The sequence below is a fragment of the Pleuronectes platessa genome, chromosome 3 (assembly GCF_947347685.1).
Source record: "Pleuronectes platessa chromosome 3, fPlePla1.1, whole genome shotgun sequence".
NCBI lineage: Eukaryota > Metazoa > Chordata > Actinopteri > Pleuronectiformes > Pleuronectidae > Pleuronectes > Pleuronectes platessa.
Window position 1 is genome coordinate 14,668,665 of NC_070628.1, and position 24,663 is coordinate 14,693,327.

The 24,663-nt window shown below is 44.0% G+C and overlaps 2 protein-coding genes across 2 annotated transcripts in view; both read right to left on the reverse strand.

The window, feature by feature from the left end:
* adgrl3.1 (adhesion G protein-coupled receptor L3.1) overlaps positions 1–5,019 on the reverse strand; it is a 32,606-nt gene extending 27,587 nt beyond the window's left edge. Inside the window, exon 1 of the mRNA XM_053417447.1 lies at positions 2,010–5,019. Coding sequence (XP_053273422.1) covers positions 2,010–2,190 — 181 coding nt within the window. The 5' untranslated portion in view covers positions 2,191–5,019. The remainder of the gene's footprint in view (positions 1–2,009) is intronic.
* Positions 3,964–24,663, reverse strand: part of LOC128431207 (adhesion G protein-coupled receptor L3) — a 38,474-nt gene continuing 17,774 nt past the window's right edge. The window contains exons 4-7 of the mRNA XM_053417458.1: positions 12,807–13,232; positions 11,717–11,820; positions 10,750–10,935; positions 3,964–4,155 (exon numbers count right to left, since the gene is read on the reverse strand). Coding sequence (XP_053273433.1) covers positions 3,964–4,155; positions 10,750–10,935; positions 11,717–11,820; positions 12,807–13,232 — 908 coding nt within the window. The remainder of the gene's footprint in view (positions 4,156–10,749; positions 10,936–11,716; positions 11,821–12,806; positions 13,233–24,663) is intronic.

Here is a 24,663-nt window from a genome sequence, read left to right on the forward strand (position 1 = left end):
ACAAAGACCGGAGAAATAAAGAAATACAAATTATTGTCTCCGGCAAACAATTCATGCCCGCCTTATAGAAGCCCCAAGGCCGCTGCTTTCCCTGTATTCTGTTAGATTAGGTTGAGTCTCTGTGGATTGGTTCCTTCAAAGCCTCTCACACAACAACCTGCACCTCCTCATCGTGACCTTTCAGCAGGTCCCTGCTCCTCGTGAGAGAGCAAACACGCAAAGCGGTAAATACCTATGTGATGAACTGATGAAATGCTAAAATGTGTGATTAGATTTTTTTTAAATATCGTTTTGTTTCTTTTTTTTCTTTTATTAAATTAAAAGGTAGAGTCTGGAACTTTGGGCACTCGGGTTCTCTCAATCAAAACAACAGCAGAGGACGTAGTTTGATGACATCGTGAAGCAGCATGGGATCATGGGAGATGTCGTCTACAACACCTTTGTCGATGAAACGCTACCTGACACTACTCAGGCGTAAATCATGTTTACGCATGAGGCAATGTAATAAAGTTTTACTCATGTTATTTAGCAATAGATTTTTTATGAATTATGAGTCAACTGAAGTGAACTATGTCGTTTGCCCTGTAAGTAACAGCAGCCAAGCAGATATGATGCAATAAGAAGGCAAACAAACTGAAACGTCCCGTTGTCTTGAGTAAAATTGGGAATTTTCTGGGTTTGAACATTGTTGGAAACATTTGGAATGATGTAAGCACATAACTCAACTAAATTTGCACCCTAGATTTTGTAAATAATTGATATATAAATAAAAAATTGTTCAAAACTATGTCTTAAACAGGTAATCAATGGAAATACATTTGATAGCATTTGAGATACGAGAATCTGCTGAAACTGCTCATAAGGCAGAACACTCAGTTTAATAATGATTTTGGATTGAGAAATGTAGAAATAATTCAGATTTGGATGTTTAGCACTGTTCTCCTTTTAATCCCTTTAAAGTCTCATTAGATTCCAGAGGTTTTGTTTATTCATGCTCACAAATTATTAATTCGACAGAACGAATCGCTAAGTTTTGTACTTAACTGATCAAACATTTACACCTGAAACATCTTGTCATCTTAAAAGGTTCTCTTTTAAACTTCTTCAAAGAACACACATAATGCTGCATTAAGTAATAACAGAAGCGCTTACTATGTTTATCCATTATGCAAAGCTTCTCTCCTGGTCTTCTGTTGTTCTCTACTTCATGGGCTTATTTTACGTTTACCTTTTCTGACAAATCGAAGAGTTTCATATTCTTCACACTCCCTGTGAAATAAGAATTATAATTTATTCAGTGGTGAGATATCCCAGAGCTCACCTAGCTGCTCTGCTTCATGTGCACAAACCCCCACATATGTTTCTCTCTTCAGCCTCTCTGCACCGAAACAACAGGATTATTCTGCCCCATTTCCATTCATGCCCACTCCACATGTCCGTTCATATGTGCAGTACGTGTGTGTGTGTGTGTGTGTGTGTGTGTGTGTGATTGCAGACTTGATGGTTGATGTTATTTTTTGAGCCACGATGAAGTTAGATATTATTTGTTGTTTCTCGTTTGTATGAAACATAGATCTGAGGTGGCAGCTTCCTGTTGTCATCTTTGCTTCTTTCTATGATGTTACATCATATGCTCAGATCTTGTAGTTATCCTGAGCGGGTTTAGATTGTTATTCGTAAATAAAGAACAAAGAAAGAAAACTGGGAAATCTAATAACCATATTTCTGCCAAAATGAGGGCATGACGTTGTAAAAGTTCTTTCATCTTTTATTTTCTGTCCAAGTAGAGTCAACAAAACCTGTACCGGTGATTTCCTCCTCACTACATCGCACTACTAAAAGTCAACTCCTGCCTGGTGCTTCCACAGCCTTCACCACTCGGACACATGCTTCTGATCCACTGCAGCAAAAGAGAGGCTAAGTGCCTTGCTCAAGGGCATCTCAACAGGATCCCTGACACTTACAGGGTCAAGCTTAGTTTACAGAGAAAGAGAAAAAGCTGTACTCACGGATGTTGTCAGTGGTCTCCTGCACGGTGTCCGTCTTGAGGAGGTTGTCAGCCAACATGAAGGCACCGGTCTCCACGGTGTCGAGGAGCAGAGTGGCCGAGTGCAGCTGCTCGCTGGTGGACAGCTCCCTCCACGCTGACTGGGCCCGTGGCTGCAGCAGATTATTCACCGTCTCCACCATGGCCTGGGGCAGCAGCAGAGACACACATGAGGTCACATCCAAGGAAGCTTTTATCACTTCCAGTCAATGATGCTAATGCAAGAATCAATGCAAATGGTACAAGTAACATGGCGGCACCAGGGAGACTGCACACGGATGCAATAGTGATGATGTTTACACGGAGACAACAATATTCCGACTATTGACCTGATTCTGAACAAGACAGTATTTTGATAATGAGCTGATAATAGAATATTCCATTTATATTCCAGCTGACATGTTGCAGAGCAGACTCTGATCATGAAATATAAGTAGAGCATTTTACATTTCCACCAGGATCTAAAAACACACAGGAATACTTTAATGCATGAGGCTACTGTGTTTTCTTTTCAATTTTGCAAAAGCTTCAAATACTTCTTACCTTCAACTACTACTCATTGTGGGAACTTTGGGGTTTTGCTACAATCTTAAGGTCTCGACCTTAATATGTTAAGTTTTGGGGGTTAAAATTGAATTGAATGTAATATCCACTTATCTTTTATTTTGTATTCATTTTTGATTTGGCCATGGATTTTGTGAAGCAGTTTGTAACCTTGTTTAGAGAAGTGGTATAAAAATAATGTTACTATGATTATCATCTTTTTCTCCACTCAAACCTGGGACATGTTCTCTCAAGGATTTGTTAACTGCTGTATGTTGATGTCGCAGCATGCAGTGAAAACAACAATAGGAATTCACATTGCGATGAAGTTGTTTACATGTCAACTTATGTCTGAATGCTGTGTCTCAATGTTTATTCCTATTATGACCTTATTCATAATGGGAATAAACAAGAAAATGCTGTTTACATGGCAGTGTCTTACTCAGACTATTGTCTTAATCAGGCTCATGTCAGAATGATGGCATCCATGCACACATGTTGAGTGAGAATGCGATGACTTTGTATTTGTCATGTTGACGACATGACAACAAAATGTGATGCATATGTAGCATTCCCATGCAGACAGAACCACGCTCCGAAAGAAAAAGTTGCGCTCAATCTGTAATGTTCCTTTGCAAAGTTATTTTCTCACAAAAATCTCTGTACAAAAAAAATGTTGTGACGGAAAATCCATCCCAGATGTTCTAAAAATCAAGCGAAGCTAATTAGCTGATTGGGATCTCCATGTGTGTACATCCCCAAACCTGCTTCGGTTATTTTTCTTTTTTTTTCTTTTAAAGCAACAGTCTTATCTCGGAGTTGGGAAAACTTGTGCTTGGGGGTCTGGGAAGAAATTCGAGTTTTATCAGATAATGTCTGCTGGGTCACATCCAGCTGTGTGGAGCCGTCTTGGATCCAAAAAGTATTACCAAGCTAAACAGAGAGGAGCTGGCCCGCGCAGATGAAGCGCTCTCTGTGAAACAATACGTGTTTTGTCTCTGGCTCACATTCCTTTATGCTCCCAAGAATTCACCTCCTCATTTTCAGACATGAGCACCGCACATAGTCGCCGATACACACATCTTAAGAGACCCAGGGAGAGGTAAAGAAAGCAAGAGAATAAGAGAGCCGCGGAGAGGTGTGGGGGGGGAACAAGTGGCGAGCGCGGGAGAGCGATAAAACAGTCCAGAGAGTGCACGGTGACAGGCGTCCACTGGGAACAAGGGAGGCGAAAAAGCGAATGCAGGTGCTATCAAACACACACATCTCCCCCTCCCTGCCTGTCTCTTTATTTTCCCTTTTCTTTTGCTCTGACTGTGAACCACCCGAAAACGCTCTCTTATCCTCCACATATGTTTCACTCTATTCCACGCTTATCTCTCTGGAGGAGGGGCAGAGGGAGGGAGGGGGGAGGGAAATGGAGCGCAGGTGCCACGAGGAACAGAGGGGTCTCCGGTCGGCGACGGCGAGGGCAGGGGGAGGAAGAGCGAGCACATCAGCCGTTTGACTTCCTCTCTGCCCTTTTCACTCGGGGTTAGGACGAAGTGGAAAGGCAGCGAGAGCGACTGTCAGGATGTAAAGAGTGTGTGAAGTGTGCAGGGAGAGGACTCAGTGGAACGCTGGAGCTGATCACTGTTGACGTGCCGTCGTCCTCTGGAATTCTGTTTATTTTGGGGGTGCTGTATCCAAATGTAGATACAATATATCGTACGCGTGAAACGGCTGCTTAGTCAACAAACTAATATGATAATATTATGTCCTTTTTAGCCCGAGCAGTTAATTAGCTGGAATGCATATCGAATGAGTTTGGGGGGGCTACATGTAAACAAAAACTAATTAATCCACTGCTTCGGCAAACAACAAAAATAAGCAGGCGCAGATATGGAGTGTACACACACACACACACACAGACACACACACACACACACACACACACACAGGAATCTGTCTCCATCTCCATCGTTTCACTGACGGACAGAACACTCCGCAAGCTGCGACACACAGTAAGAGGAGAACTCTGCTATATTCCAGGTTTGGATTATAGAGCATCAAATAACTAATACAAACCAAACTCATCAAAACAATGAGGACTTGATAACATGTACCCTAAATGACAGATATCCTCTTGGAGAAAAACGTATTGGACATGTGCTTTGACTTTTTAAATTGGTTCATGTCTAATCAAGTAACATGGAGGAGGTGGGATTTCTGACCTATACTGCAGCCAGCCACCAGGTGGCAATCGAGCCGCTTTGGCCTTTGAGATCAGGCCTTGATGTGATGAGTAAGTTTGAGTGTACAAAATGTAAATGCACTGATGCAAATGCCATATACACAGTGAGCTGGTGCATTTGTTTAATGTGACAGTGTGTGTGCTGCTGTAGAGTGTGGACGGGATGGGAGGCATGTGTGCTCCTACAGTATGTGTGTGTGTGTGTGTGTGCGTGTAGTTGAGGGTATGCACAAGGGGCTGGGGGAGGCATTGCAGTGCATCATTCTGCTCCACTTGCTGTACAGTAACAGTCCAGGCCACAGAGAGAAAGACAGAGAGGACGCTGTGTTGTAAGAGCAGCCGATCTGACAGCAGCTCGCTCACTTTGACGCGTTCAGATAACCTCGCCTTTTCTACTCTCATTAAACTTTTCATTGCCTCTTATTGAACTTTTGATTATATTGCATTTTCAATTTCAATGATTTTTTTTTTTTTTCCCTCATTGAAATTTAATTCACGGGCGCAGAGATTGCATCTGTGGAGGAGAGAGATAGGTAAGGAGAAGAAGGGGTGTGATTTCCTCGAGGTCCAGACATCTCGATATCAGAAAGTCAGAGATGGAATATACATGACGCAGGGTGTGCGTGTGTGTGTGTGTGTGTGTGTGTGTGTGTGTGTGTGTGTGTGTGTGTGTGTGTGTGTGTGTGTCTGTATGTGTGTGTGTGCCTGAAAGCTCTGGTGCAGTTGGTGACATTTCTATCCGCACAAGTACGAGGACTTGAGGGCTAAAATGGAGACAGGTTTTTTTTATGGGTCTTCAAAGAGGGGAGAGACTCTGCAGAGACAGATAAGGGTGTCGTTTGTGCGTAAATGTGTGTTCGTGTGTTTCTATGTATTACTGAGTAGGCATGCACATGTGTGCACATACACGCAGCGTGTGCATGTACACACACACACCAGTAAATGGGGCAGAAGTGAAATGCTTTGAAGCGTCTGGGTGATCCAGCGTAAAATGCAGCGGCAAGACAGACTAGAGCTGGGCCGCTCTACTACTCCCAGCAACACGGGGGGGAACGCAGGCACACGCACACGTGCATGGATGTACAGTGTGTGTACACTCACGCACAGTAGGACACGCATCGCACAACGACAGAGTTTGTATGTTGGAAGTACGGAAAAGGGGCGAGAGCGGAGGAAAGAATGATTTTTTTCTTTCTTCTCCTACTCGCCTGACTGAGCTCTGAGAAAGTGCATGTTTTGAAAATGTTTTCATCAGAGGAGCGGGCTTATCTGTCAGTTGTTGTCGGAGTTTGTCTTCCCTGACAGGATGAGTTTGCAGCTAAATCAGGCTTTAAATTCACAGCATGCCACGGTCTGACCCGCCATCCATAAATAGAGGGCAAATTAGACATTGTCATTGAGCATCACTGTCTCCTCACTGCCCTCTTTATTGTTTTTTTTTTGTTCTCGTTCTCTCACATTCCGTCCCCGCGACTCTGTTCTCTCCTCTCTCTCTCTCGTTTAATTCCTGCCAATCCACCCCCCCCACCTCTTCCCTCAGTCTACCATGCAGAATCTACCTCTCTCCATCAATCCACCCTACAGCATCAAAGCCTCTCCACACCACCAACTTCATCATGAATAAATTGCCAATTTAGTGTACATGAAACGAGTCCCCAGCTCCCCAAATGAAGTGAGGGAGGAAGAGGAGGGATGGGAAAAAGAGAGAGAGGGAGAGAGGAGAAGAGAGAGAGGGAGAATTCAATTATTTTTGTCTCTATTAAGAACCCAAACCTCCTGCCCACTCTCCTCACTTGGCAATTAGTGCTGTAGATAATTAACGAGGAGAGGGCAGCACCACACCACATCGCTAATCAGGCACATTTCTATCTGGCAGAGTAAGGGACTGTTGGTATAATTTTGTTTCGCATTACTATGGCTAATTATTTAATCGATCACTCCCAGCCCCCTGCAGTAACCAAGGTGTGTGGTGGAACATTTGGATCCCGACCTGTAACAAGCATTCAGGAAGGAAAAAAAAAAAGCAAAATAAATAAATAGATAAACAGCTACTCCTTGAAATGCATGCAGCGTTTATTGGATCAAGGCGACGCATCCAGATATCTGACGGTTCTGACGTGATGGCATTGGATCACCGGGGAAATATATTTATATATGTCTGCGTGCGTGTCAGCCTGCATAGAGACCTAAGCCATGTTCTATGATGTGACATTGCTGACTGTTGCTGACGTTAAGACTTTTCAGGGGAGAGGGGGAGAAAAAGCCTGCATCAGGAGAAAAATAGCTAGCCCATCAAGGGTGCGCGTGTGTGTGTGTGTGTGTGTGTGTGTGTGTGTGTGTGTGTGTGTTTGTCGGGGAGGGTGCAGAGAGAGAAAGAGAGAGTCTGCAGTCGGTGTACACCACATGGACGAGGACGGCGGGGTCCTCAGATGTTCTGAATTATGAGTTTAGCTGACCAGAGAAATGCCTAAAAAGATGTTAGACATTTTTCTGTTCGTCATGTGAGGTACGCGGCGTCAACACGGACACACATCAACACAAGCAGACCAACGGGGATGACAAATGAGCCACACAAACACAAGCCGGTGTTATGCTTTTAAGGCACCGAGGCCGTGATCAAGCAATATGCAACAGGATATCCATCATACTCTGTTCTCTCCCTCTGACACAGCAGCAGAGTGGACATTTCTTCCAATAGAGATGGATAGCGAGTCATTTGGGTCCAGGTAGGACTGATTACTATTCTGCAGACAGAACTGCAGAATAGATGAGCTATTATTGATATTGATCAGGGCCGCTAATCAGAACCATTGATTCCGAATGCAAAAAAAAAAAAGAGAGAAAATGAAATGAAATTGAAAAAAAAAGAATGTCAGCAAACCCTTTAAGGAGACTGAAGGTGTTGTCATCACCAGAAAGTCTGGACCAGGGTCCCAGCCAAGATTCATGTCTTTGTTCTCGTGTTTACATTTGATCTGGTTAGTGTTAGTACGTCCTGTCATTGATTGGTTTGTAGATGGCCGTGCATCTGACGTCAGAGCTTTGGCAATTTGGCTATTGTATTTACTAACTTTTTTAAGTGCGTTGAAAAAAGTGTTCTTTCTGTTTGAAGGGGGGGCATGGATTAAATGGTTCACTTTGTTAATTTGGTTATGGCAGTGTAATAACATAACGGTTTCACCTCCAGCAGAATTACTGCCTCGGTGATGAAACATTAAATCTTCAGATGACTTCTTCTATTGTTTAATGCTTTCTCAACGAAGCAAAAATGTTCTCACACTGCAACCGAACCAAGACGTGGTTCAGTTTGATCTGGACCGCCACCGCCTCTTTTGTTAGGACTACATTTTGGTGACCCGGCTCTGACGCACATTTGTTATCTGGTTATTTTGGACAAAACTGAGAAGTCAAGCCCATGGGCATGAGAGTGCCTTCAAACTTTATTATCAGACATAAGTGGATAGTTACCAGTGGCTCTGATGCACTTAGTGTATTCAGGACCAGACTCTACCCTTTAAATGTAAGACTCCTCAAAGGGTTAGGATTCAAATCATAAAGCTGCTGTAGCAATGAATCAGGATTCTACTTAAGAGCGTTACAATGTGTGAGAGCACACACACACACACACACACACAAAAGCTTTTTTGGGAATGACATGCAGAGTATGTGAAAAGAGAAAAAGAAAAAGAGAAAACACGTCGGAACCGTGGTGTGGCAAAGTAATCAACGATACCAGGAAGTGGAAATACCTGTGTGAAAAACCTGCAGGACCTTTCTCTCTTCTGAAGCTGCAAATTCAAACAATTCAACAGTTAGCGATGTAACACCTCTCAGTCAGACACACACGTGCACACACACAGAAGCAGTCACACCCACTTCATTGACATTGCACAGAAAGACTTTGGTGGCTGAAACATATTATTATTTTACTCCCTCGCCACCTTTTCTCTTCTCCCCTCACCGTCTTCTTCTGCCTCCTTGTTCTAACCTCCCTTTTTCCCTTTTCCACTCACTTTCAGTTTCTACTGTCAACTGAATGGATGGCATTAATTACTATGTAGCTCGTGCATGATTGGTCGTATTCGATTTCCTAATGTAAATTATCATAATAAGCCGGCATATTACTCAATTGGGTAAATATAATTGGGTCATTATTGAAATCAAGAGGAAAGCTTTTCCTCTTCCATTTCCCCCCCTTACAAATTCAACCTTTAACAGGCCATTTGGTCAACAGCAAAACACAAATTAATTGATTCCACTTACAAATGCTCCAATGTGTTCACATCTCACGACACTGAATTACTGAGAGGGAGAAGCGTGAAAAGCCATAATATCATGTAAGGTTGCATTTTTCCCTGATTAGCTCAGTCTGTGACAGCACTAGTTCTACATTTTGTCTTACTAGTTGAACAACTACGCTAACTACTATACCTGTTCCAACCAGTGTCACTTCTGTTGAACTAATTTGCAGACAAGCCGCACTACTAATGCCGGCCACTGCACTGGCAGCAGAACAATCTAGCTGGTCTGCTTTTTGATGCACCAGTGGACCACTGTACAGACCTACTAATGCTCAGAGTGTTACTTGTTAACAAATGAGCTGTAAAAGCCAAAAGGGCTACTAGTTAATTAATAAGGTCCAAATGCCGTTTTTGGCCTGTCCTAGTAAGCTATTAAGGGAAAAAGGCTTTGACTGGTTAGACACTAGTTAACATTTTGATTAATACTAATTAGCTAGCACGATCAATCCTCCCCAGTGTCACTAGAAGACTGCCTGTGTATGAACTAGCTTGACATGACTGGCACTAGTTGCGGTAAAATATTGTCTAAGCAAAGTTGTTTATCCAACAAGTCAAAATGCCAAACTAGTGAAACCAAATCTCCAACTAGTGCTGACAAAGACTGAACTAGTTTAGGACATGGGTGCCAGATATCAAGAATAAGTACTGAATGCTCAAACAGCCTTCCATAGACAGAGGAGGTATAGTGACGGTGATAGTGAGACAAGGGGAGAAGGCAGAAGAGGAAGAGGAAGCAGAGCGACTCACAAAGAACAAAAGCCAGTGACTGTATAAGAGGTGGCAGCAGCTGTCAGTCTGGCTGCTAAACCCCGCCCATCACTGTTGACCTCAGCAGAGATGATCAAGAAAGGGGCCGTCATCCACTCAGCCGGCCGATTAGCCAGCCAAGCCAGCCTTTCCCCAATGATTTAACTCCCTTTAATTGAATGCCTACATGGACAAAGTATAAAGCTGAATTCTTTCCTTGTCCGCCACTGTGGTAAAACACATCCTTTCCATGCTCTGGATCGAGTTTCCATTAATGTAATCCTGAAGAGAGCGCTCTGGCCCGTCGACAGCATCTTCGCCACTGTAACTCAGGGACTGAAGTTCATTAAACAATGAGCTATGACGTAAAACGTGTCCCGAGCCTGTTTTCATCTCGAGCGCCTTGTTTTTTAATGAGGATAACTCCCAGGCCAGACAAGAGTTTTATTAAATTTCAGCTCGATCTGGAAAGAGTTGAGGAACCCTGCCAAGGGCTAAAAGCAGTTATCTATCACCCATAACGTGGAGCAAAACTTGTTACAAAGACTCACACGCAGAGGAGGATAAAATAATGTCTAAAAGCAGCTATTTATCATCTGGAAATCTGCAGAGTAATGTGGAGTGCTTCTTCAAAGACTTCAAAAGAGTTTTCTAAACCCTGCAGAATGAGTGCAAGACGAAAACACTAACTATATGCTACCCATCTAACTATTAGCTCAAAACTATCACTCAATCTGTTCCTTGCTCTTTCTCTTTCCTCCTCCTTTATTTTTCTTCATGTCTAGTCTAGCTTGTATCCTCCCCCATACCCCTGTCTCTACAGAAATCTCCCTCAGCTACTCACTGTACAATAACACAAGCGTTTCTTGAGGCAGTACCTTGGTGAGGCTGCGGGCTGCGCTGTCCTTGCCCCCGGGGGTGAGGTTCCTGAGCTGGACGTCCAGCAGCTCGACCAGCTGGGCCATGGCCCGCACCGTGGACGGCACGTCGCCAGGCCGCAGGAGCCCTTTGGTCTGCTCCGCCAGCTCCCTGGCAACGATCGCAGCCGTCTCACCCGAACGAAGCTGCGAGCCAAACAGGGTGACAAGAGCGGCGGGAGGGGTAGAGTAAAAAGAGAGAGGGAGAGAGATTGATGGGAGCGAAGACGTCAGGTGAGGTTGGAAGGGAAGTACGATTTGGGGAAGGGAGAAAAAGTTAGCGAGCAGAGGAGGACAGTGGTACAGGGGGTTTGGGATTAGAGCAGCGAGAGACCGATGGAAAAATGAAAGGATAGGAAAGGAAGGGCAGAGAGGGAAATAGGGGATTGAGTAAGAGAAGAAAAGGACAGGTGGGTAATGAGACAGATGAGGATGGTAGGTGCAGTCAGGAAGTGAGGAATAAGGATAAGAAGGGATAGAGGGGCACAAAGTGGGTTAAGGTTGAAGGGGAATCCAAGGGCTTATAAAGTGTTTATGAAGACATTTAAAAACACTTTACAGAAACAACTCCTAATTTAGCACCTCTGCTCCTATGCTGATTTCACAGGGATCATTTTCCATGTTTCGTCTTTCACAGAAACCCTCTAAAGCCTTTTCAGCTCATGTGAGAACACACTCAAAAGCCATAAATTGAAATTGCGGGAGGTTACAAGGCGAGCACTTCCCCCTGCAGCGATCTAAACTCTCCCAGATCTCAAACACGAGTTAGGGATAACAAATGGAGATGGATACATGGCCTAAATCTTTCCCTGTGGTCAGTGCATCTTCATGCGCGAGAAATTGCTCCAGGACTGTATCCATAATACATATCTTCAAACTGGGGCTCAGCCGCGTGGCCACGAGGGCCACCAGCAGCTTTCAGACTCACTTTCTGCATGATGTGGTTGACCCAGGGTGACGTGCAGTTGCTGAGGTCGGGCCCTTGGGGATCCCAGTAGCCCAAGTGGGCCATGCACACGTATGTGGCCACACCTGCGAGAACAAGCAAAACAAACAAGGTGAGACAGTGCTGACATTCACCAGGAGACATGAGGGCTCTTGAGGTGACTGGGGTTCACTAAGCAGATTGTGCGTGCATCGTCTGGGAGTGTGTGTGTGTGTGTGTGTGTGTGTGTGTTTGTGTGTGTGTGGACGATAGCTGGAGGATTTGAGGAATCATCATTGTCATGTCAGATAATTGATTAAAACCACAGAATGCTTTTCCTGAGGATGTGAGAGATCTTATACAACTGCTCCACCACATTTTCAGAAGGAAATATATATATATATATATATATATATATATATATATATATATATATATAGCCCCTTAAGACCCCCTTAGATCCTTCTCCTCTCCACTCCACTCAGTATCACAATGAAAGGATGATCGAGCACGCTGTGTCGTGGCTCCCTCCCTGTCAGGTCTCCTCTATACACCTCCCCCCTTTTAAATCTCAAATGGAGTACTCAACTTTCTGGAAAGACAATAATATTTTGAGAAGAGCGACTTATTGTATTTTGTGTATGCGGCTATATGTTTTCAGTTTAACGATCATTCTATCAAATAAAGTTAAGACAATCCGTTTTTAAGAGCACATTACTGCACATGTGGAAATGTATTTTCCATCTTATGTACAGTCTGTGGCCAATGCATATGGTTTATAAAATGTGACTCTTTATTTATATTACTAGTCAACAGCATGTATATAAAACCCGAACTACTACATGAATGTACTGACAGGTTCAGGCTGGGGGTCACAGGGGGCTTGTTGTGATGTGCTCATCAACATCAGAGACACACACATTTCTGTTTAACTGCGGTATTGATATTTTGACTGTGGGAAACTGTTTCCACTTAGAGTTTTATGCAAAAGACTTCCAACACGAGACTCAGGGGGGAATAATAAAGCAAAGAACAAAATACTAATCCTGGACGAAGCTTCCTCTCCAGCCCCCCCCCCCCTGCGTCTCCTTACCCAGTGTCCCTACAGGGCAGGGCTGCTTGGCCGTCTGGCCTTGCTGTGCCCGAGGCCACGATATGTCGGCTGTCAACCTTGGACTGCAGAAGTCTTGAGGAGGCAGGGCAGGAGGCTGCGGGGCAGCAGGAGGGACCTGCACCGCTGGATTGCGTCCGGCTTTCTGGTTGGTGTCAGGAATCTGGTTGGTGTCTGATGACGAGCCACCGACAGGAACCAGGACGGGCTGGCGAATCGTGGTCGTGGTTCGGTACCGCTGGCCAGGGGAGGTGGTGAGGAGGGGCCTGGGGGTGGTGTAGTAGGGAGGAGAACGAGTGGTGGTGGTGCGGCTGGTGGACGAAGAGGAGGAGCCCCCACCACCACCACCGACTGAACCTCCTCCTCCCCCTCCTCGGCTAGGGGGCATCATGGGAGGTGGGCGATAATCTGCGGAGAAAAGACAATGCGAAGGGTTAAAATCTGCACGAACACAACACCTGGGATCTTAAACTTTGACACACAGTCTTTTATGAGGTTTTGTGGTTCACAACGTGTGGATGATTCTATGAGATCTGGACGCCAGAGCAAAATGTATTTCCATGAACGGAAGCAAAAGATCAACAGAATTAAATTAACTGCGATCAAACCATCTGCACCATGTGATGTGAGATACTGACCCGCCAGCCTAAAGAAATATTATCGTAACAGACACCAACACGTTTGCAGGCATTCATTTACACAGCACTAAGTAGATCTGACAGGGAGGAGCTGATGTTTCTGATGACTTACAAATGTTCCATCGCTTGTCAGTGTTAACATATGCCACATCATTTAGGTTTGCGGTTGTGTGTTTTTTTTGTTTGTGTGTGTGTGTGTGTGTGTGTGTGTGTGTGTGTGTGTGTGTGTGTGTGTGTGTTTGTGTGTGTGTGTGAGTGTATACGGTTTTCTTATCAGTTGTTCCCAAATTGAGGAAATGATTCCAGACAACTCAGTCAACCACTATATCACCATATTGCTTAGCGAGGTCATATACGTATTTCATGTGCACAGAAATGTGCTCACATTAAACACAGCTGAAAGTCAGATGTGTTATTGTTCAGTAGCTGAATAATGATCACTCCTGAAGAAATCTTTATTTTGATTCAGATGGATCCACACCTAATTTTGCCTTTTTATAGCATTACCACTCTAAAGGAGTACAACAACTGCAGTAGAGTATAAAGCAGAAACCTCTAAGCAAGACCAGGCTTCATCCTGCAGGTTTCACACAAGGTTACCAGTCCTTCCTGTGGGACTTGTACAGTAGTTGCTTCTCGCTGCTTAACCTGGCAGAAAAAATCATTCTTTCCCTGTCATGCATGATTCATCACAAGGTGACATCTGAAGATTCAGAAAGGTCACTTAAATGCACATGGCTCAGTCTTTTATTGTCAATATTTTATTGTAAAAATCAAAAGCTCAATTATTCAGATTGACCTCAGACAGAAATAAAGAAAAGATGGACGACCTGATGGAAAGAGAGAGGAGGCAAAGAGCATGTGTGTTTGTGAATCACTAGTGTCCTCTCGTGAAAATACTACATCGCCCATCCGTCTCTCTCCGTCTGCTATCCTCTCTCTGCTCTCAGTGCAAATCAATATTGCATGATCGCAGGTTGAGTAGAGATGATTATTTACACTTCTCCCTCACGTTCCCTTTTTTCAGCTCCAAATAATTTAGAAGTCATTATGGGTAATATGCTGCTTACAGGTGGGGCCCATTTTCATAAGCCACATCTTCACTCAGAAAATGAGCAGGTGAAAGCTTTATCTGCCACTGCAAACACTTTAACATGTGTAAATATATGAAATACACTCAGGGACATATTTAGGAAATGTAATTACAGAATAAAAAAAAAAAATCTTCTTATATCAAATTCAAACTTGCACAGGTTTCAGATGCTAATTAAAAACACCGGACTTTTGATATTCTTAATCTTTATATTTTTGCAACTGCGTCTTCTAGATAGAACTGTAAAAAAATACAATTAATTAATATGCAGTATGAACAGAATATGCAGTATACACAGTTAATCATGTAGTAGAATGTTGAATTAGGTAAAAGGTAACTCTTGGCCAGTACTTTTACTTCCTAGTTCAAAAAGATACTTTACTTTTACTTGAGTACATTTTGGTCTATTAATTGGTACTTTTATTTAAGTAAAATGTTTGAGTATTTCCTCCACTAGTGGCCCAATGCAGCTCGTAACCACCGTGTTAAGACTTCATCATTCCCACGTGTATTCCCTGAAGAACACATGAAGGCAAGCTTGCAAACAGACACACAGAGGCAATCCCTCTCTCATATAACGAAGCTGCTCAAATATGGATTCTGACGACTTCATGTAATGCCACTTTAACAACTAAAAAGTCAGTTGTTTTAATATTCTTTATATTGTATCCTCTAAGGTAATTGACTAAAACTATTTCTTTCACATAGATTAGAAGAAAACCTTAATCTAAGAGTGAAATACTCCAGAGAAGCTGACACTGGCTGAACTTGGCTAAAATCACCCTCGGCCTACATGCTGACAAGCAACACTGAATTCGATTAGATTAGTTTAATATATATGTATATATCACGTTACTTCTGTGTTATGAAGTCTTTCCAACTCTGGACAAACTCACTGCTCGAGTTGGAGTGGGAAGTTGATGGTGAAATTCTGCGTATCTGCCGGAATATGCCTTTTAGTGGGAAGCAGTGTTACTTGTGTTTCTCCATCTAAGGACTTGGTGCGCCTCAGGCCATAATGTGTACTACATGCTGGTCACTGACACTGAGGGGTAACAGGGGCCATTTTTTCAATCAGGCTCCATGTACGGTTCAGGAGCGATTGTAGGATTACAATCTCAGTAGAATATAATCAGAGTATTTGTGTAACTGCAACTGGTTTTTATGTCATTTTCTCCGTGTGCTCCATCGGGAATTAGGGGAGAGTGTGAGTGACGCAGGCTGAGGTGTGTGTGTGTGTGTGTGTGTGGGTGTTTATATTATTTAGTGTGAACTGGAGCCGTCCCCTTCCGTGGATTGTGAGTAATTAAAGCCACTGTACTTTCCTCTGTCTATCGCTGTCTCTCTCTCTCTCTCTCTCCACCTCCTCTGTCTGTCCGTCTCGTTGACTGACAGCCGTGTCAAATCCCACTCCCCGTGTACGTTCTGTTCTCCTCCTCCACAATTCAATGGAGTGTTTCCATACCTAAACCGGGCTGCTCCCTGCTCCTGAATCACTGCTGCCCTGCCTCATGCATTCTCCACGGAACGTTGCCATCAATCATGCGTGGCAGCGGTGGCCTAGGGACTGGCTGTCAATCTACGTGTGTGTGATTGTGTGCGTGTATTTACGTGAGTGAGTGAGAGTGTGTGTGTGCCTATCTGCACTCAAACAGGAAGCTCCATTAGGGCCTCTGCCACAACAATATAAGAGTAATGGTGTGCATGTGCGTGCGTGTGTGTGTGTGTGTGTGAGGTTGATGTCTGCTGTCATTTGAGTACAGGGCAGAAAACACTGGCAGCTCAGGGTCAAGTAAGACAAAAGCCTGCGAGCATCATAGGAGAGGGGCCACAGCACTTCACTAGCCATGTATCTCTCCTCCCTCCTCCGCTGCTCTCTTGACATCATCCGCCTGATTTCATCGCTCACTCCTGTTTTTCTTTATTCTACCTGTTTAATCTTAAACACATTCTCACATGTGCTTGCCTTTGTTTTAATTCCGTCCTCCCAGCGCTCACCCTTCTGCAACATTTAGATGATAAAAGGTCTTGTGATGTGATTCATTTATCACGGGCATCACCGAGGAGGCAGTGGAAGACGCTGTAGGGAGGGCACTACAGGAGGATGACATAACAGCTTCATGAAACATTTATAAAGAGAAGAAGGGCTTGAGGTTGTACTCAAGGGGACTGGCATATCTCCCCGCGTTCTAGCTTCGGAAGCTGTGAGTAAATGCTTTACGACAACCTTGTGATGTCAGCTAACCTAAACGTTGTCCGCGTCGCGTGGACCAATGCCACAAGAGCAGATGTGTGACACAAATCCCTAAAAAAATAAAAAAAAATCACAAACTGAGTAGAAGCTATGAACTGTTCCTGGGATTTTAAACTGCAAGCACTAAGATAAATGGCTCTAGCCACACTGTATGTAAGAAATCAGGTTTTGCTCCCTGCACTGTTGCTGCACTGTTTCCCCCTCTGAGAACAAGGTCCTTCTAATCTATTAAGTGCTGCATTGAGAGGTTTGGAGGTTTTTTTGCATTGGTAAATATTTGCAGGATCACATATAAATACAAGAATGACACCCAGTAGACTGTATGCCTTAAATCCAATCAAGCTGCATCAAATTACATGCACTCGTATTTCAGTCCTCTAAATATGACTTTCATCAAGAGCCATAAATTATTCCCTCGGAAAACAGTGAAAAAAGTCACAGAAAACGCCCTCTCATCTCTCAGTCTTAAAGAAAGTAGTAAGGAAATTCATGGATCTGTCCTCTGATCTGGATTGGCACCAAAATGTGACAGAAACATCCTTCAACCAAGTTTCAAGGGAATTCGTCCTGCAGTGTTTGTGTTATCCTGATTTCAAACAAGCATACAAACCAACCAAGACACAAACGGCCGAGGATGATAACATAACCTCCTTAGACGATGTCTGCACACAACATTCAATAGCTAACGTTTTTAAGCTTTTTTTTAAAGTCATAATGACACCACACCACCAATGTCTGGTAAGCTCTAATTCTATTCTATCGGTCAAACTCTGTCCACTACAGAAGATAGAATGAAGCAATGAAAAGCGTAGAAAACAAAAACTAATGGAGCCTGTGTTGAGATTGTGTTGTTGTCTGCGGTTTGCAAAGTCAAGAATGAACTTTCGACCTCAACTTTCAGCTAACAAGGACACTAAGTCATTGAAGTGGTCCCAAAAATTCAATTGCGACCATCTTTTCTTCCGTAACATCTGGAAAACATCTGCGTGGGGAAAGATCTAAATCTCTGTAAAAGCTATTAAAGTGATAATGAGTTTACATTGTTGACTATTCCGTTGTATTGTATTCTATTGTTGTGTGTTGTGTTGTTTTTTCCCCCCTTTCCTGACCTGTAGCGGCTCGTTGGAAAGTGAGACAATGGCAGGCTGGCAGTAAACTTGTTCCTGGAGTTGCCTATCTGTCACCGCACTGGTGGGGCCATAGAGATACTGTCAGTCACCTCATGATCATCTGACATACAGACAGGCAATGCGTGTGTGTGTGTGTGTGTGTGTGTGTGTGTGTGTGTGTGTGTGTGTGTGTGTGTGTGTGTGTGTGCCTGTGCACGTGTGCGGCAATGTTTTTCTGTGTGGGTAAGACTGTCTGTCTCTGCCTCCGCTCTGCTGCCGAGAATGCTCTTGTTGACTTCTCATACGGCAAACAGAGGGATCGTAAATCCACAGCTCAAAAGGTAGGCAGGGAGGGGAGAGAGGGAGACGAGGGAAAAGAGAACTTCCCTTGGCAAGTTTCCCACATTGTCAGGAAGGCGGCGGACAAACAGACTGCGAGAGGGAGGAGTGAAACAGAGGCAAAGAGGAGAGGGATTTGATGGAAGATAGAAGATGAACAAAGTGTGAGATTATACTCGTTCATTATTCAAGAGGACAACTTTATTTATTCATTTATTTTAGTATTGGTGACTCTATTTGACTGTTTGCAGTTGGGAGAAAGGAAATAATACTTTCTTGCAGTTTGCGTAAAAGTTACAGCCTCCTGGCCTCTGAATACACACACAGACACACACAGACAGACAGACACACACACACACACACCATCCTGAACAGTGGGGAGGAATAGATCCAGAGGGGTAACAGCAAAATGATAATCTGACTGGAGGGCAAGAAGCTTTCTAGGCTGGATAGTCGCACAGACGTGAATAGGGCTGCATACTGAGATAACACACTCGCCCCTATGGCTGGAGAGCTCGCACACAAACATACACACACTGACTAACAGATACTGACTTTTCCCTCAGTTGTGCACCAAGCAACACACACACACACACACACACACACACACACACGCATGGTGCACACCAAAACAGCCTGAACAGAAATGTTACTTTTACTTTTCATTCACTGTGCTTGTGGCGAGCGACGCGGCCCTGCTGATAAGACAGAACGGAGCACTTCAAAGCAGCGATACTTGGGAGATAGAAAACAACCTCAACTAATAGAGTCTCCCTCAAAATGGCTGCCAGGCACCGCCGCCACGTTCCACAGCAAATGTTTCACATAGAGATGCATCGCCCGCTCAACCCTGCTGGCTCTACCAGTTGCAAATCACGCCATCCTACTGCCGAGGCTGGAGACACCTGCAGCGAGTTTGCCGATTTCATACTTTGCCCTTAATCAGGGGGAAGTTCCCTTGTACAAAGCAAAAGCTAATGCAAGAGACCAGTTTTATTCTCTTTAATAATGGAGAGGATCACCAGCATATTCCTCTAAAGTGCAGTCTGTTGCCTGTGCTGTTCCAGACATCAACTGTGTGTCAATTCTGGGAGGACAAGTATGAATATATAGTAGGTCTCCAGCAAAATCCTATTACTGTCTTATAGTGGAAGCTGTGGCCTCTAGCAAGTGACCCTGTGGTGATTCAATATTTTGTTCCCCATAATTTATCATAATGGCCCATCATTTAGAGATTAAGATTGTATCAACTCTGTTTTGCCTCCTGTGAATGTTTTGTATTCAAAAACTAAAAAATCTGAAAAGACCACAGCCCCGGCGGAACTCTCTGCTCGCCACTCTCGTCTGTATTTACTTCCTGCGAGGCCGTGGGCTTCCCCCTCCATCCTGTTCTCCTCGCTGGGCCAGCTTAATTTGGCATCTGCTGTTTGGCAGAGGCGAAGCAGTTCTGAGGCCAAATGCAAGCAGAGGGCCCGGCTGGGGCGATCCAATCGATCAGGACACACTGCAGGTAAGGAACAGGTGCGCCAGACTGTGTGAAGCAGAGTTCAGTCTCTGCAGGGAGACGGCTGTGTCGTAATCTATTTGGGAGGGAGGGACATAGGCAGGGAGGGAGCAGGTCTAGAGAACAGGGATGGAAAAGAGGAAAGACGAGTGTCGACTAAGGTGTGAAGGAAGCCACGTGTTCATGTTGCCTTGTATAAAACCACCTCGAGGATTGTGGTGCCACAGTTTACCTCCATCCATTATCTATATTGCCTACCGTTTACAGCAGGGTAGCTAGAGCCTTATTCCCAGCTGACATTGGGTGAGAGGGAGAGGTTGGGTTCACCCCTGATAGGTCGCCAGCGTATCACAGGGCCAACGTACAGAGACAAACAACCGGTCACACCTACCATCAATTCAGACTCCCCACTTAACCCAAGCTGCATGCCCTGGCTGAACTGGGATTCAAACTAAAAACCTTCTTGCTCTGAGTCGACGGTGCTTTCCACTGACATTTTATTTTCGAGACTAAATGTCACTCAGCAGACAGCACACCTCCGCCAAGGCCCAACTGTCCCCTTATGAAACCACATTTATAAATACACACTCATAAATGTCAGACCAAACCCGCCTGGTTGTCTTTATCAGCTCCATGAATTATTCTCTGACAATCAGTGAAAATGTTGAAAAATGCCCAATCTCGCAATATGAAAAAAATGAATCCTGGATCCTCAGCCTGATCTGGATCTGCATCTACATTGTATGCGTCCTTCCCTGACCCATACCGCATCCCTCCATCGAGTTTAATGGTAATCAGTCCAGTAGATTTTGCGTAATCAATCTCCCTGTTGGAGGTAACGAGATCCAAGACACACAGGCGTACGAGCCGAACTGATTCTAATTGTTCTTTTGTTATTTTTTGACATGCTATCCCAAAATTGGGAGAATACCGAATTTTGATTCCCACTTTGTAAACAATCATAAGAACATACTAAGCCACCCCGCAATCAATTCTGCCGGAGCTAAATCATCTCAAGTAGCGCGAGCGGCTGAAGGCTTTCACACACACCCACATACACAATGCACCCTCACAAACACAACCACACACACACACAACATCTCAGTGTAAAAGCCAGGAATGTGCTGAGGGTTCGTCTAATCAGTGACCTGGTGAAAGAGGGGGCTCCACTTTAACCATTAACTCTTGTTTTTCTCTCCGATTTGGGAAATGTTGCAGCTAACGTTTCCTGCACTTCGTAGCCTTCTGCCGCTTGATTGCAATCTGGTGCCAAAGCGAGGGAGCGGAGAGGGAGTCGGGGGGGAGGATGGAGTAAAGTCGCAGAGAGGAGTTAAAGACAATAGATGGCTCCATGCTCGACTTCCCTAGGAAATGGAACTCTGTGATTCTGGTCATTAAGAGTTCAGAGGTGAAGCTTTAAATCTCTGTAAACTGACAGAGTGACAAGCAGAGGTCAGGTCTCAGTGTAACTGTGTATTTAAAAGATTAGAAGAGAATGGAAGGTTCTGATTCATCTCCAATGAGGATCAAAAGACTTCAATGTTTGATTGCAGTTTTTAGCAGTTTTGTTCTATATTAAAGCAAAATACTTCAATCTCGTCATCAATTGTCTCCTCACTGCCGGCCGATGTGTTGGTCATGGGGTCAAGCAAGAAGTCAAACAGGTAGCATTTGTCTCGTTTAAAATGTGCCCTGTGGGTCGCTAGGTGCTTCGATTAGTTTGTCTTCTTCCTTCAAACATTTCCTGCACTTCCCGGTGTCAGAATCATTTCATGTGAAGTACAGCCGCACTTTCTACCATTTAGCTTCAGTTGTTTTGTTGTGTCGACTGGAGTTTGAGCTAGCTACTAGCTAACTGTAGGGTTACGTTACGTTCTTCCAGAGCCACGTAGAGAATATCGCCAGAGAGTTAAGTGTAATGTTAACTGGTATTGATTTTGCCTGCCAACTATTCCAGGCAATTAAACTGGGAACTGGTATCTGCATTGTGATCCAGTCCAGTAGGTACCGGCTATGTAGGATTTCGGGACCTAACCCTATAAAATACGCCTCTAGGGATCCTTATCCTGTCGAATATGAAGCAGCACTAGAACATACGTGTTCAACTCTGAGCAAGGGAGATGTCAGTAAGCAAGGGAAAGTGAAAGCAGAGAGGAAACACAGTTGAAGCAGCGTTTACAAGACGTGATCTACTCACTTTGGCCATTTTGCCATTTTGCCCCTCCCTTCCCAAAGATGCAGATAACATGAATAATTTTGCGACTTGGTGGGAAAAACTTTCTAAAGTGTGGCAAAGCAGACTGGAGGTGATAAATTATTCAAATGTTTCATCGCAGCCATGCCGCTTGCGTAGGGCAGGCATCTATAATATGCATGTAAGAAGACGTGATGAAACAACTCCATAAACACAAGAGAGTGAGTGAGTGTTTGGGGAGCGCGCGGTGGGAGGAAAGGGTGACGCAGACAGAGACAAGTGACTTTGACTCTGTCTTTATGAAGGCATGCACCCGGCCTCTGTAATACAGTATATACATCCGATTAAATAGGCCTGTGTGATGCAGGGAGGGGCTGAGAGCAGAGACAGGATGGCAGATAAAACAGGAGATAAGGACGACGAGGAGAAAAACAGGCAGAAATTTGGGAACTGGTATCTGCAAGGAGGAAGATATACGAGGTGGGGAAATATCGAGATTCCTGCCATTGTGAGTGCGACTGTGAGAGACTGAGAGAAAGAATGGGGATTTAACAAACAATGAAGAAACACAAGGAAGACATGTGAAACAATAAATGTACACAGGCACGTCACTTCCTTTGTTAAGTACCAAGGGCAGAAGAATCTGCATTTCAAAAAGAACATTCCCTGCCACGTGCTGCATCAACAGCGTGATGGAATACAAGGGAGGAAATCTTTATGTCATCTGTTGGCCTAAGATGGACTAGAGCTCGTTTTAATTTGTTCCATGCTCACAGGAAACCTCATGTGATACATTGGGTTGTGCTATGACATTTTTGTTCAATAATATGGTCAATATGATATTTGTTACTATAACTTACACAAGAAGCTTCAACAGAAATACTATTCAGTCACTTTGAATGGGGTCATGCGTGTTGCTTGACCTGCGCTGCGTAGCGTTAAATTGATCACAGCTACATTTTTCAGCAGCTCAGGCAGCGGCCAATCAAATTTAGTTGAAATCCTCAAGCACGAGCGTTAGCTAATCAGATCATGTTAAATCAAACGTCAAAATGAGAGTGGAAAGACGAGGCACAGGCAGCTGCTGAACCTGGTGTGTGGTCATCGGGTTGTGGAGTTGCTCAGTGCTTCTCATAAGCGTAGCAGGGCACGCTAGCAGGAAAGCTGATATAGTGAAAACATTAATTCGTGATTGTTGTTATGATCATGTTATGATGATGTGCTGGGCATTCCCACCGTGAAGCGTTAACACAGTGAGTCCTGTGTCAAACTATGGGATATAATACATAAACAGTGCTGGATTACTGAGTATGTTCCAATTTTTCATTTATTTGAAAAATAAGGCAAATTTCTCAAGCATCTTTAATCAAGTCTCGTCCAAGCACCAACATCCCATCGTTGTTGTTATTTTCTACAGAATTTGCAAATTTATAACTTAATGTCTCATCAAGATCTACACTCTTCAGTACTTGTAAAGATTCAGGTTTGATAATCTCCCCTATAATGTATATTGTATTATATAGTAAATGATCTGCATTCATGTTTTTGCAATGATTGGACTGTGCTGAAACAACTGTCACATCCAGACACGTGTCCCAAAAGATAAACCGTTTTGTCAGAAGGCTGCAGATGACCCGCAGTGACCTCCCCTGAACTGACCAATGAGCTGGCTGCACTCTCCTAGCTGGACAGACACAACGCAGTAATTGGAGCTCTCGCTGCTCTACTCCAATTATACACAGTCCTCCGTAGCCTACCTCGGCCTTCTCTGACTCCACGGCCCATTTCCTGTCTCATTTCATGTCTTTAAGAAGTCCACATGAGCTGCAACAAAAGCAGGGCGAGCATTAAGCCACATCAGTAATGAGTGGAAACCCTCAGATTGGCCCCTTTCCTTGGCCTGTTTCCTGAACTGGCGAAAGAAAAGAAGAGGAAAACAAAAAAGCTAAACAGGACCGTTTGACCACTGCTTAATATACTCATTGTAAATCCAACAGAAAAACACATTTCTGAGATTTGGAAAGAAAGAAGGGGCCGAAAATCGGGTCCAGCTTCAGCGACAAAATCAAACTTCAATGAATCGACTTATCACCTCATTTTCCGAAGAATGGGAGAATCATGCAGTTGAGGAAGTTAATTTATTCCTTGTCTTCATTGAGTGAAGGGGGGGGGGGGGGGAAAGCAGCGTAAGGAGGGAGGCAGCATTGATTGTATGCATTTATCTCTGACTGGTCAGCAGTCTGGCTTGTTGCTGTGCACTGGAGGTCATTGTCCACATTGAATCCCAATTGATCTCATCTTTAAAGCCTCCTGAGACGCCCGGAGCTCCATTATGAGAGTGATCACACTCTCAAGTGTACACCAATAAGCTCATGAATAGAGAAACACAAACTCACACTGTAATTACAGCACAAGAGTAGCTTATAGGCGTGGGCATTGTTATGCATGCATTAACTCACAGTATAACTTTTTTTACAGCATGATCTCCTTTCTCACACACACACACACACACACACACACACACACACACACACGCACGCACACTGATCGGTAGAAACCAAGTTTAATGCCGCCTCACTCTATAATTCCTTGTACTGCCTACTAACTGCATGTAAGAGCATGCGTTGATTCAGACATCATTTAATAAGAAACGAAGCCAGACTGCCTTGACCACTCCATAGAAAGGTGCTGAAAGGCAATTATGCTGG